This window comes from Tasmannia lanceolata, unplaced genomic scaffold (assembly GCF_043159265.1).
Source record: "Tasmannia lanceolata isolate RefF3 unplaced genomic scaffold, GAP_Taslan_0.1 ptg000002l, whole genome shotgun sequence".
In the NCBI taxonomy this organism is placed as follows: domain Eukaryota; kingdom Viridiplantae; phylum Streptophyta; class Magnoliopsida; order Canellales; family Winteraceae; genus Tasmannia; species Tasmannia lanceolata.
The window spans coordinates 40735266-40750601 of NW_027518679.1; the positions used below are offsets into that span (position 1 = coordinate 40735266).

Genomic DNA, 15336 nt, shown 5'->3' on the forward strand with positions numbered 1-15336 from the left:
TAGGTTGTGGCCCAAAAATTATTTCCATATATAGGATGATCCTAACCCTCCAATCTATAGAGGGACTGCACATTATGGAAACCTCTAGAGATCAGAGGGCTAGGGTCATCTTATGGAAATGATTTTTTGGGTGCAACTTATTTACGTTGTGGCCCCACAAATGAACGGTTTGGATCATCCCATAGAGTGGTCCATACAGTACTTTTGAAAAATGTTGGGCTGTACCACCACACACCATATAAAAAACTCCTAGTAATTAATACTCTCTAACACCTTACTTATATAAAATGTATAAAATTCGGCTAGCAATATTAATTATTAGAGCTCGTATTTCTCAATTGAAACTAGGGAAATGGAATGATCTTGTTTTTGGAAAACATGGAAAACACTACTAGAATTAACTTTATCCAAATGTTAAATTGTGTTTTGCTGTAAAACTTGGATATACATATACTTGAAAATAGGGCGGCTTTTAAGAGAACCTTAAAACGAATGTATAGAAATCCTTGGATAAGCTGTTCCTGGGATTCGTTATCCTGCTTGGATAATTTTATCTTGTCCATTTTTCACCAATTTGTACCTGGTAAGGGTGCGTTCGGCTATAATTCTGATTCTCATTCATGATTTTGCTTTTAATTCTTGATTCAATAAGGCTGATTGATTTTCCAAGAACAAAGCTCTACACCAAAGGATCGAGGATAGCAAGCATATACAAGGATAAAATAAACCCCGACATGATATTCCCATAAACAGCTCTGATGGAAAATCGATCGTTGCGGTTGAATCGATTATCTAGAATCAAAGAACTCAAAAAACTCGGATTATCATGTCCTCATTATCATTCCCAAAATTACTAATTTAACTATATGATCCCCATCAAAGAACTCAAAACACCAAAAGCAAAAGATTATGAGCAAGAATTTAAGAAAAATGAAAACTCAAAGCATGCCACTAGAACCCGGATAACCTGGCCGGAAAATTTCCTCATCGTCATCGATCATGATCCGACACTGAGGCCGTGAGACCACTATGGTGGCGCGACAAAGTGGGCAATTGGAGTGAGAAGAGAGCCACATATCTATACAACCAACATGAAAGGAGTGCTTACACTCGGGAAGCTGACGAAGTTCGTCCCCATCTGCAAAAACTGATAAGCACACCGCACACTCATTATCTGAATTTTGGATTTGGATCTCCTCTTTCTGATACTTATAGGCCGGAATTAATAGGCGGTTGGGATTTTCAAGATCTCCACTCACATTTCCGGTAGACCCATCGAGCCTCCGGCGGGTCCGGCGATGTTGCAAACACCATCCAAGGACAAATAAGTTGTAGCAAATTAGTAAGAGAGCTGTGGACGCTATTGCTATAACGGTGTAGTAGAAAGGAGAAATTTTGGTTCCTCGATCAGATGGCGGAGGTGCCATGAAAGGGCTGAATGGATCTGCCATAGGGGAGGATATTGATTGCCGGCGATAATTGCGAGGATTACAAAGATGTTTGATATTATATGTAATTGAAGAGAACAATGTGGTGATTATAATTAATTTTCTTGTTTAGAAGCTTATGAACACTCAATTAATTAATGAGTTGCCGTTGAGTGAGGGGTGTGAATGATGGATACGAGTTTTTTAGTGGGTTGGATTTTTGCTAAATTATTTGACTTTTTTTTACTATGTCGGGCTACTTGGCAATAAAGAACAAATATGAAAGTTGTCATTGAAAGAGAAAGGAAACTAAAGGGAGACCCCAAATTTTGAAGACATAAGATATGTATCCTTCTCTTATGGGTATAATTCTACACTTATGCTGTGTTATGATTGGGGATCAGGACATTACATCTAGTGGGCCATGAACAAAATGTTATAGCAATCTAACAATCTTGTGGTCCAAATCAAAGGATCTTTTTGCCTATTTATCTTGGGTTGAATGGTTAGGATCATCCAATCAGTGCAACTTTGGAGTCGCGGGCCTTCGGCAGTGGGGCCCACTGGATGAACCATCTTTTTGATAAACTGACGACTCATTTTGTTTTGTACTTCTTTGATTGCCTGCTGAGAGCTTTTTGGGAATTGTAATAGCCTTTGACGGCTGGTTAAAATGGAAATGATATATTCACCCCCGTTTGGATGCCAGAATTATTTTGGTTCTTGGGACTTTTGTAGAACAAAAAACTTCCTGGGAGAATGGTGGGAAAAAAAACTCCCTGGAAGTATCCCGGTAAAATAAAAATCCCATGTTTGGTTGACCGGACTATGGTGGGAAAAAAAAATCCTGAGAGAATTACAGACTAAGGGGGCTCAAAGTCCAACAGTCGGGGAGGAATCACCGAGTACAAATGGAAAGATATGAGCTAAAGAAGAGATTACAATCTTTCATATAGGGTCCCATTGGCGTCGGATAGAACAATGATCAGAAGCTCACTAGGAAGGCATTGATTTGAAATATCTTCCCCTTTTACCTGGCAGTCGTGCTTGGAGAGAAGGTCCGCAGCTCCATTTGCTTCGCGCCATATGTGGCTTATCTTCCAGTAATCAAAGGTACGGAGAAGCTTTTTAAATTTTTTTCCACTACTGGGATTTGCAGCCATGGGCATTGGAAGTTTCCATTGATTACATTGACAGCGACATCTGAGTCCGATTCAATCCAAAGTTTGGTGGCTTTATGGTTACGGGCCAGGAAGATGCCATGGAGAATAGCATCAATTTCTAGAGAATGAATGGCTTTAGGCTCCTTTTTTACAGCAAAAGATGCTATAATTCTGCTTGCATCATCTCTGATAATTCCCCCAATGGCCGCTTCTTCACCTTTAAGGCAGGCATCCGAGTTCAGCTTCATGATCCCTGGGAGGGGAGGTTGCCATGAATAGAAGCGTTTAGTGATTTGGGGACTGAAATTTGGGAGATGGAAATTCTGGGAGAGATTGCTCTCCACATCCAAATGAGGCCCATCTAGTTTGAGGAACATAATCTTGGATCTGATAGAGCAAATAATTTCCAGCAGAATATATGTTTTATGTCTTTTCTTCTTTTCGAAAATTCTTGTGTTTCTCTCTCTCTCTCTCTAAACGAAAGGGTGAATATATCACTCATGTTAATAAAGTAAAACAAGATGAGTTTGTTCCATCATCAATACAAGGTGGGAACAATATCAATCCCCATTATGACATATATATGTTCAACTAGAAAACTTTCTCTAATGGGCTAGGGGGGCGACTTCGGGTCGGGTTGAGCTTTTGCTGAAAGATGAATTGGAATTAGTCTAAATCCGACCAGATTTTATGGTTAAAGCTCGGTCGGAATTCCCAAAAATTAACCCAAGTTGAACCCTGCTCTGTTTGGTTGCCGGGTTTTTTTTGTTCCTGGGAGTTATGTGGGAGAAAAAAATACGCTGGGAGATAGGTGGGAAAAAAAAAGTCCTAGAAGTATCCTGGTAAAATAAAAATCCTATGTTTGGTTGACCGGATTATGATGGGAAAAAAAAACCTTTGTTTGGTTGCTTGAACGGTTGGGTAGAAAAAAAAATCTTCTCAAGCTTATTTTTGGTTCCTGAGTTTATTTTTGTTCCTGGGGTTATCTTGGGATGGGATGAAAAGGCAATCATTACAAAAGTGGGATTAAAAAATTCACCCCACAAGTAATCATTACAAGAGTGGGATTAAAATAAGCCTAGTGCTAAAAGGCAACCAAACATGGGATGGGACAAAATTTAACTAACTCTCCCACATAAACCAAACATGGGATGGGACCAAAATTTAACTAACTCTCCCACATAACTCCCAGGAACAAAAAAAACCCGGCAACCAAATAGCGGGCTGTTTGGGATGGGAGATTGTTTTATCCTGGTTAGCTATACTCACTAGATTTCACTGGTTCATTGTAGATTGTACCCCATGTCCAAAGATTTTTCCCCTTGAGAACTTTTTATTTTCTTAATGGTTCATTTTAAAGTCCACAATTTGAAGGGATATGATTATTTATTAGGGATGTGTTTTTGGAGCATGACTTATCCATGATTTGGCCCCATTTATACATTTACTAATGTAATTAAGTAGTTAAAGCAAAATTTCAATTATTAAATAATTGTTTGCAATGAAAAGTCATTATCTTTGTTTTTATTTGGAGAAATATGGATGAAATTTTCAAACATCTTAGAAGGATAAAATTTTCCTAAAATTTCACTTACTTGACAACAGTTAATCTTTGGCAGGTTTTGGTAAATCATTATGGGCATGTTTGGCAACCATGAAAATTTATTTATGACAGAGGAGTTGAGAAGGAGGGAGAGAGTGAGACTTCAGAGGGCACAGATAGAGAGAGCATAGAGAGGCCGTGTGAAATCCTTGAAAATAAGTGAAAAAATATACTTACTTCAAATTGGGGTTTTTTCCCGGTTTTCAAGGGATTTTCGCTCTTCCCTCACTCCCACCCTCTCAAGTCTCTCCCTGTCCATCTCTCACAACTGGCGCCGCTGATATTCTATATAATAAATTTTCATGGTTGCCAAACATGCTCTATATTTCTGATTATAAAAGATAAATAATGGAGGTGGAGGAGGGAGGGGGAATGCTCACAAATCTGCCAATGGAAATTGGAAATGATGCATCAAGTGTAATTTTATGTCTCAAATTTATCCTATGTATAGTTGGTTATAATCCGGCCAAAGTGTTGAAGTATAAATGATTAAATAACGCCAACTCTAACAGCTTAAGCTTTTGGAGTAATTGGTTGTTTCACACAAAGGGCTTGTGGTGCTACTTGGGTCGGGTTGGGTTGCGCTTTTGCTAAAAAATGAATTGGAATCAACCCAAAACCAACCCGTTTTTATGGTAAAAGCTCAACCTGAATTCCCAAAATCGACCCTAAGTTCCACCTCTACAATTGTGGCATATTCCCAAAAATCAACCCTAAGTTCCACCTATACAATTGCGGCATATTCGTATGGGCCATAAGAATTATTGAGGTTTGAGTGAATCAAGCAACGACTTTTCTATGTGGAGACAAGGCTAGAAACCTAGCAATTGTGAGCACCACGTGTTTGGAAAGCAATGTAGGGTGCAAATCGCACAAAGGTTACACTTGACTAAATCTATACATATCTATAAGGTCCCTAGAGTTACTTCTAAGGGGGATCTAGTAGACCTGGCAGGGTCCGGGTCACTAAAACATGACCTGTTGAAAATTTGACCCAGGCTGGCCCAACCCGTAAAAACTGGGCTGGCCGGGTGGACCCGTGGATGCCCGTAAAAACCCAAATGTTCGAGATTTTACATGGTGTAAGTCCTTATAGTACTATAATTTTCAGAGAGTACTTACTCACCACATCATAGGATGATCCAAACCGTCCATGTGATGGAACACACCGTAAATAGGTCACCCACCAATTTTTTTTCCATAGGATGATCCTAGCCCTCCAATCTATAGAGGTTTCCATAAATAATAATGTGCAATTCCTCCTTAGATCAGAGGGCGAGGATCATCATATGGAAATGATTTTTTGGACACAACCTATTCACGTTATGGTGCATCACATGGACGGCTTGGATCATCCTATTATAGAGTGGGAATAAAAACAACCAAAAAAAAAAAAAAGGGTGACCCGCAGGTCCACCCGGCCTGTACGGGTGGGATCCGGGTTCACCAAATTGTGACCCATAAAATTCCGGGTCATTTTTACCCAGCCAGTACGACCCAGACCCGTACGGGTTGGGTGAAACGCGGCCCGGCCCGGCCCGGCCCACCCGTTTGCCAGGTCTAGGATCTAGGTATTTTGCATAGTTTGCAAATGAATTTTTGAGAAAGGTACTGATATATATACCTGAAGACCAAGGGTGAGGTCTTTTCACATTCAAGCAGTGGTAAGCTATGGTCAAGAGATATATTGTGAAGAAGTTGATGCCATTAAGGACTAATACTGGTATTGAATTTTATGAAAATTAATTTGAGAAGTTTTACAAAGGTGAAGGCATTTTTCAACACAAACACCACTACTAACACTCCACGACATAATCATATTGAATACCAGATTAATCAAACACTCCCTAATGTTGGCTTTTCAAGGTTTTTAATAGATGTGATTAATAGATCCCTTTCTACAGCAACTAGATGCAAAACTCTTCACGAGATATGCTCATGTCATCTTGTTGAGTATGTTATGTGCCTAATCGGCCGTAACGGAAATAAACAAAAAAAAAATAGAAATGAGGGGGAAAGAGGTGGATTCAAGGCAACCGGACCTCCTAATGGCTCAAATTGAGAGGAACCATGACTCCCCTACAAAGTTTCCTTTGCTGTAGAATTCTTTTCTTCTTTTTATTTCATTAGATTACTACTACATAAATACAAGCAAGAGAGAGTGTCACATCACAAGCACACTTACCCACTAACAAGACACATCACAAATAACTAACCCCACCACCCTAAACTACATACCATTATCTACATAACTACTACATTAAAACTACCCACAACATAAGCACATAACATTCCTTCCCCCATAGAATCGACCTTGTCCTCAAGGTCGAATTATTGGAGAAAATATTGTAGTCCGCCGGGGTCCCAAATCTTAATGGCCACGATCAATTTAGCTTCGGCTTCAAAATTCGCTACAATCAAACTCGAACAGAAATCTGATCTTTCAAGACACCGCATCGAAATAATGAAATGATCGAATGGCTGGAAAAAATCATTAAGATTCTTGGAAAAACATTCAACAAAACTATCTTTGTCCCCATCAAATCTTGAACTTTTCTCTCCACAAATAATAGCTTGCTCAAGTTTTAACTTTTGATCTTCTTTTTACATTTCCTTAATCGCTTTGCGGATTTCTTCCAAGCCCTCCGTAAATCGTTTTTGTCCTTCAATCATTTTCAAAACCAATGCTTTAATTTCCTACAGATCTTCACATATCGATTCCCAGAACTCCGACGACATGGCCATGGTGCAGGATCGACAGCTCTGATACCACTTGTTACCTGCCTAATCGGCCGTAACGGAAATAAACAAAAAGAAAATAGAAATGAGAGGGAAATAGGTTGATTCGAGGCAACCAGACCTCCTAATAGCTCAAATTGAGAGGAACCATGACTCTCCTACAAAGTTTCCTTTGCTGTAGAATTCTTTTTTTTCTTTTTATTTCATTAGATTACTATTACATAAATATAAGCAAGAGAGAGTGCCACATTACAAGCACACTTACCCACTAACAAGCACAAATAACTAACTCCACCACCCTAAACTACATACCATTATCTACATAACTACTACATTAAAACTATCCACAACATAAGCACATAACAGAGTATTCTAACTATAATTTTTTTTTGTTACCCGGCTTATGTTCTTGTTAAGGATTGTAAATTAGATCATAACATAAAGAAGTGTATCTTTCTAGGATATGCAGGAGTAAACCACAGATTCGTACGCACATATAAACTCAAACACATTCAAACACACTTGAAAGCAATGTATCAAGAGAATCTACAAACGAGGTGATATGTAGGCCAAGTAGTGTTCTCCCTGAGCAAAAGCAACAAAAACCCAACAATACTAGGGAAGAGAGAGAATATCCATGACTTTCACTAGGGTTTATACTTAAGCATTTTAAAAGTTTTAAACTAAAAGCTAAACCTCCTATATAAAGCATAAAGAGATAGGTTTATAGTTGCATTTTAAAAGTTTTAAACTAAAAGGCTAAACAACTTTTTAATGTGGATAGAGATAGAGAGAAGGTGGGGTTGGCATGGAGGTCCCACCCGAGGGTAGAGAGATAAAATATGGCTCGCGCTCCTCTCTCTCTCTCTCTGACGGCACCATTCCGTCACTAACGGCAACACGTTATTAACAATTTGACACTGCGGTTCTAACCGGTGTAGGGCGTGAGCGAGACAACGCCGTCTACATGAGTCTGTTTTCTTAAACAGAATCCGTTAACCCCCCCTCTCTCTCTCTCTCTCTCTTTCTCTCTAGCTTTGGGTCTCTTTCTCTGGTTTTTTTTTTTCCTTCGAAGGGAGAATGCGAGCGTTGCCTCTCACGGATTCTTTCATGGCTCCGAATTTCAGAAATTAATGTAAGAAAAAACGAAAGAAATCGAGAAAATTCCGTTTCATTTTATTTGGGTTGTCTGGAATTCTAGGGTTAGGGTTTTGGGATCTGGGTTATCTGGAATTCTAGGGTTACGGTTTTGGGATCTGGGTTGTCTGGAATTCTAGGGTTAGGGTTTGGGGATCTGGGTTGTCTGGAATTCTAGGGTTAGGGTTTTGGGATCTGGGTTGTCTGAAATTCTGGGGTTAGGGTTTGGGGATCTGGGTTATCTAAAATTCTAGGGTTACGGTTTTGGGATCTAGGTTATCTGGAATTATAGAATTAGGGTTTTGGGATCTCGGTTATCTGGAATTCCAGGGTTAGGGTTTGGGGTTTGTTTGTAGATCTGTTTTGTAGATGGGATTAGCTTTAATATTGCTTTTCCCTCGTGTTTTAGGAGAGGATTTCGGGAGATTGTAGGCGGGTTTTCCTTCGTCTAAGGATCCTGAAATTCCTCTCCTTTTTTTTTCTGGGTCTTTTTATCGAAAATTGGGGAAAAGATTCATTATCTTTTACTTCTAATTTTGTTAAAAAGTTGTCATTCATTGATGTTTTGTTAGGGTTTCTGAAATTTCTCGAAGGGTTTGTTTAGATGTTGGATTTTGGTGATGGGTTTTGAATATTATTCATGTGTGTTCTTTGATTGATGTTTTTCTAGGGTTTCTTGTCTTTTTAGGGTTTCTTAAATTTGGGGTTTGTTTTGATGTTGGGATTTGGATGATGGAGGATTTGAGTATTGATGTTTCTAGGGTTTCTCTTTGCTATGGATTTTGACATTTTCTTGAGAGTTGATGTTGTGATTTTGATGGGGGTGTGGGTGGGGGTGGATTTAAGGTGATAGTGCTAGATAGATTGATTCTTCTAGGGTTTCTGAGTTGATTGAATGTTCTAGGGTTTCTGAGGTGGGTTTTCTGTAATGAGTTCATGAGATGCTTTTGTTGATTGTGGTGGAATTGGCCATCCACCGACAAGATAAGATCAAAAGGGATATAAAAAAAAATGGGAGAAGCTCTCCTCACAATCCTATCTATGGAAAATCACCACCCGTCCACGCTCCTATCCATGGACTCGAGTTCGGCCGCAGTCCTTGACGTTCGGCAGATTGTCCTCTCCCGCCCGCCCGACATAAACCTCCCTTTATCGGCCGAGCGGAGCCCTCCGCCACCATGGAATCCTGACCCATGTGACATCCTAGACGTTGGCCTTGGATCTCAAATCTATGAGACTGAAAATCTCCCCAAGGTCGGGCGAAAGTGTGCCAAACGCGGAGAGAGCATTTGGGGTGCTTGGTTCTTCTTCAATTTCTACTTCAAACCTGTCTTGACTGAGAAATCAAAAGTCAAGATTGCCCGTGATGCCAATGGCATATCGGGGTTCGATAAATCAGACCTTCGTCTTGATGTTTTCTTAGTACAACATGATATGGAGAACATGTATATGTGGGTTTTCAAGGAAAGGCCTGAGAATGCATTGGGCAAAATGCAGCTGAGGAGTTACATGAATGGTCATTCTCGTTTGGGAGAGCCACAATTCCCTTTTAGTGTCGATAAAGGTTTTGTTCGATCGCATCGAATGCAGCGTAAACAGTACAGAGGCCTCTCTAACCCACAATGCCTGCACGGGATTGAGGTTGTTTGGTCACCCAATCACTCTGTGATCCCCGAGAGCGAACTTAAGAGATGGATAGAGCTAACGGGAAGGGATTTGAACTTCTCAATTCCTCCTGAAGCCAGTGATTTCGGGTCGTGGAGGAATCTTCCTAACACGGAGTTTGAGCTCGATAGGCCTCCGCTTCCTTTGAAAAGTACTTCACATCCACACGCAAGAAAATTGCTTAATGGATCTGGTTTGAATTTGTCAACGCAACCTTCGAATCACGTTAATGGGGATGGGTTGGACCTTTCATCTGTATGTAACAAACGGCGCAAGGATTTCTTCCCACACGGAAATGACGATGATTGTTGCTTGCCGATTAATTCGTTTTCCGATCGTGTTCGAGATCTAGAGATCCACCCCATCGAGCCTACATGGTTGCATGATTTTTCTGGTGTGATGAGGCATGCATATGGGCCAGTTACGGCTGCCAAGACGATATATGAGGATGAAGAAGGGTACTTGATAATGGTTAGCTTGCCTTTCTCAGATCTACAGAGGGTGAAAGTTTCTTGGAGAAACACTCTTACTCATGGGATCGTGAAAATACTTTGTGTTAGTACTGCTCGGATGCCGTTCATAAAGAGGCATGATCGGACATTCAAGCTCACAGATCCATCTCCCGAGCATTGTCCTCCGGGGGAATTTATAAGAGAAATACCGCTTACGACCAGAATCCCAGAGGATGCTAAGCTTGAAGCATATTATGATGAGACCGGTACTGTGTTAGAGATTATGGTTCCAAAACTCCATGTGGGACCCGAAGAACATGAAGTTCATGTATGCCTTCGCCCTCACCTTGGTACTAATGAGCTTTTGTTGACTTGAAAGGGTGGAGACTGAAATATGTATGCGTGCTGCCACTGTCTCTGTTCCACTGTTTACTAACTCTGTACCATAATATGAAATCTATGAAATGAAAACTGCATCCTTTCTGTACACATTTGCCATTTGCAACTCAATTTCACTGAGTGCTTTGATGCTTTTGTGGTTCTCTATTGGCTTTTTGTGGGACTACTACTGAGCCACAAAATTGAAGCTATGCGAAATTGGTAAGAATTTTGCTATACTATTGCTTCTCTGCTATTTAATGTTTCCGATCCTAGGACTCTGTGTCTCTCAATTTATTATGTTATGTGCTATGCTCTTTGTGGGCAATTTTAATCATAGGAACATTAAAATATTTAACCCAATACAGTGACGATGTTGTATATAGGCCCTTATGATGATGTGTAATAAGGAGATATCATCTGTACTGGAGTGGTGAGATTCAGTAAAGCCATTTTCTCTTCTATGGAATAAAATAAACTGTGGAATTGAACACTAGCACGGTGATTTCGGTAATTTTGTTCTTATGTTTCAAATTTTCAATTGATTACTAGGTGTAACTTTCTGCTGCCAGTTTAGGTAAATAACTACCCATTGACATGATTGGTGAAGGTTGTTCTTACAGGTAAAACTAAAAGTTTTTTTTCAGAATCTTAAACAGTGGTTCCTTTTCATCTTTTTAGGCTTGAATATTAAAAAAATAAATTGGTATATATTTTGAAAGGCATATACTTCAGCTCACTGGTTTGAGCTAAACTGGTATTTGGTTTGTCTTCCATGTATACCATATTCGATCTGATTTATTGATTACTTTACTCTTTATGGGATTTGTAAATCATTGCCTCATGATCACTGAAGGTTGATGTAGATGATTGGCAATCAATCCCTTTGACAATCAGCAGCTGTGCATCAGAGGCTGAAGTTCATCTTTAGTCTAAGGTTTAGTGTTTCAAGTTCAAGACTTTTTTATGCGTTATCATGAACAAAATTAAATTTTTATAATTTATTTAAAACAAGCATGTAATTCATTTTAGTGTAATCGGCAGCTGTGCATAGGAGACTGAAGTTCATCTTTAGTCTAAGGTTTGGTGTTTCAAGTCTTTTTTATTCAGAATTATGGGTTCTAGTTTTTCAACTCTTCAATATCATCCGCGAGATCAATAAATGTATTTGTAGGAGTCTTTTTTACTCCATCAGCTATGGAGCTTGGCTCAATGCATGACCTGGCTAGTCTGCTATATGGGAGACGATGATTTGCTACGTCTGTTACTATTGTTGTTTGTTTGTTTGTTTGAAGTTCTTTGCTGTTAGCGCAGAGCGGACATCTGTTGTTGCATGCTGAGCAGATATATTCAGCTGTCTTCAATAAATTTTGATAAAAATAAAAAACAAAACTTATACCATCTCCTTTCACTTGGTAGGCCAAATCCCTCTACCAAACATGATGAGCGGTCAAGTGCTCATCGAAACGAAGATAGGTTGGTCGAGTGTCTACCATCTCCTTTCACATGGTAGGCCAAATCCCTCTACCCAAGTGATTGAGTTGAAGCCCAGTTCGTAGCGAGTCCCGGGTTTGCTGAACTTGGTTGATTATTGGTTGAATCATTCCCTGGACCCCAAAATTGCATGATAATGGATATGTTGCACAAAGAATGTGCAAAATGTTTCCAGCATTCTTCTTCTCATTTTCCTTTATAGGATACCTCTGCCAGGGTATGAATACCTAGAGGAACCACGTTGTCATTGGGTGTACCGCTGTGACATTTGTTCTTCAAAAAAAAAAAATGCTGCTGTGACATTTACTTCTTGTCTAGATTATTTTTCTTTGTTCCTTGTGTAAGCTCCACTTCTGCATTTGTGCGTTAAAACTTCTTTTTTTTTAATTCTGCATTTGTGCCTTAATATTCATCAGAGTTCATGTTGTTTTTACAGATGTTATTTTGGAAAATTGCCACTTGTAGTGTTAAGAGTATTAATTTTACTTGGCATATACTGTTCGTCATGAGTATATGTAGCTAGGATACATCTTTATGTGGGCACATTTTACTAGGTGTACGTACATGTGAGGTTAGACATTGTTCTGTTGTGACATTTTCTTGCTCTCTTCACTGTCAGTATAAATGTGTAGGTGTAGTTAACAGGAGCTATAGCACTATGCCCCCTCCCTCTCATCTTCCAACTTCCTTCCCCAAACATGCATATGCAAAAGAAGATGTTATTAGATACATAATAGTATATTACAAAATATTTGCATAGTACTTTCGACAAGCAAGGGGATGAATTTTGTTTGCCTACCTGATTTCCATGGGTGTCACTGTTAAGTGTCGGTTTGCCCATGAACTTGTATAAACGTGATACCATTATTTGAAGGCATACCTCATCTTACTGATCAAAACCATTGTCTTGTTTATGCAAGCTGCTTATGTGATGGTACTACAGACATTAACCTGAGATCTTGCCTGTAGAGTGACCCCATTCCGAAATCATGGTACTTCTCAAGATTCCGACAATGGTATCGCCACTGTACCAACTACTGAATTTGCTTTCCTTGCATGAGAAACGAATCAAAACACTCTTAACTCTTGGAAGTCGAGTAAGAATTATGTGGGTTCATTACATATTAATGAAATCGTGATTATCTGTCTTTTCTGCGAGTTTTGTGACCAGAACTTTCTTATCTGATATTGGATTACCTTGGTTAGAATGTGTGGTTATTATGTTCAGAGCTCTTTCCTTTTGCTTTTTAGGGTTGCAATTTTGAGGCTGCATTCTAACAGGATGTTGAATTCATCATATTTCAAGAGATTATTTTCCTCAGTGTGGATGCATGCTACAAATATGTGATTATGATATGTTGTTATTTTGTATGAAATTCTCTTCCAGCAATAAAATGGTTGTTGCTGATCATCCTAAACTTATTCTTATTATGCTATGTATCCCTGGAAAGCTAATTGATGACACTTTTTATCTTGATCAGGACAAGTTTGGTCCATACAAGACCTTGGGATTTGTGGTCTGTCTCATAGTCACAAATATTTGTCTTAGGAATTTCTCGGAAAAGGTGTATCTTGGGATATTTTAATTTTTTTGCTAATTTGGGTTTATATTGGGAAATTTTGGAAAAAAATTGGAAAAATAAAATATTTGAAATATATTAAAAAAAATTAAGAACAAAATCAATTCAACAAATAATATTGTGAATCTATCTCGATATTATTTTAGTAAAAATACAATAAGAAGATATCTTTATGATTTCAAAAATATCTAGATTATGTAATTAGATGATGGGGCCATACTGTTTCACAGGGGCCTATCCCATCCACCAATGGGAGCAAGGAGACCACATTCCAAGCTCCAGCTAGTTTGACCTGCCATTTTTGGTGTACTGAACCCAATTGGTATGAACTATATGAACTTCAGTTCATATGAACTTAGTCTTCCTACTTTTTAGATGGCGTGTGACTGGTGTAGATGTGGAAAGGAATGTAAGTGGTTTCTTTTGATTTTTTACCAAGGAAAGGCTTTTCTTCTGCTGATAACTATTGAAAGACAAAGGGATCTTTTCTTGTTGCATGCTTTACACAAGCCAATGCTTTAACTAGGATAGTGTTTGGAACCGGGTTGAAGTGAGTGGATGGAGAAGATTCCCATTATCTGGAAAAAGGCATCAATGGTGCACTAGGACTAAAGGACTGTACTAGAGACAGAACCTTCTAATAGCCTCTCATGTCTAGAGTTTTAAGAAACCAACTTGATATCATGGTGAAAGTAATAAATAATCTCTAGTGTGTAATATTTTATATTAGAAAGTAGGTATCTAGTTATGTTGTAATGACAGGTACTCTAGTTTGTGTGTAAAGATTAAAAAGGGTTTGCACAAAGAGAGCACTAAAAACGATTTTTTTTTCTCTCTATTGAGATTTGTAGAAATCAACCTGGATGATTTTTCCAAGATATTTGCAATGGGTTTTTTGAAATCAACCTCTGAGAGAGAGAGAGAGAGAGAGAGAGAGAGAGAGAGAGATGTGGAAGTGTTATGCCATGGATGTTTTGGATTTTGAGAACCGATTGTGATTCCAAAATTGATTATTGGACTCAAATTTAAGGCCTCGTTTTGGATTTTGAGAATTGATTCTGGAGTCCAAACTGATTATTGAACTCAAAATAGTGTTTAATTTTAAATCCAATAATCAGTTCTCAATTCCCAAAATCCAAAATGAACAAGGCTTCCAATAATCTGTTTTGGACTCAAAATCCATTAGGACAACAAAGCACTGCACAATCTCAAGCACAGGATAATCTTCGCCCCCGATCTGTCAAGATCTTATTCTGCATTATATTTAAAAATATCTGAGCCGTTCACTTTATTCTGGAAATAATAATAGCTATCAGTAGGGAAAAAATTGGGGGGCATGTCATAAATGAATCAGTTGGATCACTGGATGAGTGATAATTCATAATATACTTCTAAAACACCCCTAATCTTAGAAAAAACAGTTTACATGGTTACTTTGAAGTCCCTATGTTCTTATTTTTTACTTGAGTTGATGAGATGGAAAGGCTAGGGGCGAATATTCATCAATTGCCCTCAGCCCACTTTTATTAGGCAGCTTGACTCTTATCTAAACCTACCCAATTTTGTTGGCCACCGAAAGCTTTGAAAACGAAAGGAAAATCACATTTCAATTCTGACCACTACTTTGCATATCCTCTTCTATCCAAGTAATTCAATGGATAGACTCTCATACGGTTAGGTTGCGTTTGGCAACCAATT

The 15336-nt window shown here is 38.8% G+C and overlaps 3 protein-coding genes across 3 annotated transcripts; 1 reads left to right on the forward strand and 2 right to left on the reverse strand.

Annotated features, from left to right (window-relative positions):
• Positions 1–938: 938 nt before the first annotated feature.
• Positions 939–1451, reverse strand: LOC143891734 (RING-H2 finger protein ATL1-like). The gene has a single exon (XM_077396270.1). The coding sequence runs from the start codon at positions 1449–1451 to the stop codon at positions 939–941; it is 513 nt and encodes a 170-aa protein (XP_077252385.1).
• A 914-nt stretch (positions 1452–2365) lies between these two features.
• On the reverse strand, positions 2366–2838 carry LOC143891741 (uncharacterized). Its single transcript, XM_077396275.1, has 2 exons — positions 2617–2838; positions 2366–2524 (listed from the first exon to the last, which is right to left on the reverse strand). Exons 1-2 carry the CDS (start codon positions 2836–2838, stop codon positions 2366–2368), a joined length of 381 nt encoding a protein of 126 aa, XP_077252390.1.
• A 5141-nt stretch (positions 2839–7979) lies between these two features.
• Positions 7980–10673, forward strand: LOC143872653 (uncharacterized). The gene has a single exon (XM_077376754.1). It carries the CDS (start codon positions 9081–9083, stop codon positions 10560–10562), a length of 1482 nt encoding a protein of 493 aa, XP_077232869.1. The 5' UTR covers positions 7980–9080; the 3' UTR covers positions 10563–10673.
• The last annotated feature ends 4663 nt before the right edge of the window (positions 10674–15336 follow it).

Bases quoted from the DNA above. Each gene is read 5' to 3' on its own strand.
- LOC143872653 (XM_077376754.1), top strand. From the start codon at position 9,081: ATGGGAGAAGCTCTCCTCACAATCCTATCTATGGAAAATCACCACCCG.
- LOC143891734 (XM_077396270.1), bottom strand. From the start codon at position 1,451: ATGGCAGATCCATTCAGCCCTTTCATGGCACCTCCGCCATCTGATCGA.
- LOC143891741 (XM_077396275.1), bottom strand. From the start codon at position 2,838: ATGAAGCTGAACTCGGATGCCTGCCTTAAAGGTGAAGAAGCGGCCATT. The intron at 2,525-2,616 runs GTAATCAATGGA...GATTACTGGAAG, and splicing joins ACTCAGATGTCGCTGTCAAT to ATAAGCCACATATGGCGCGA.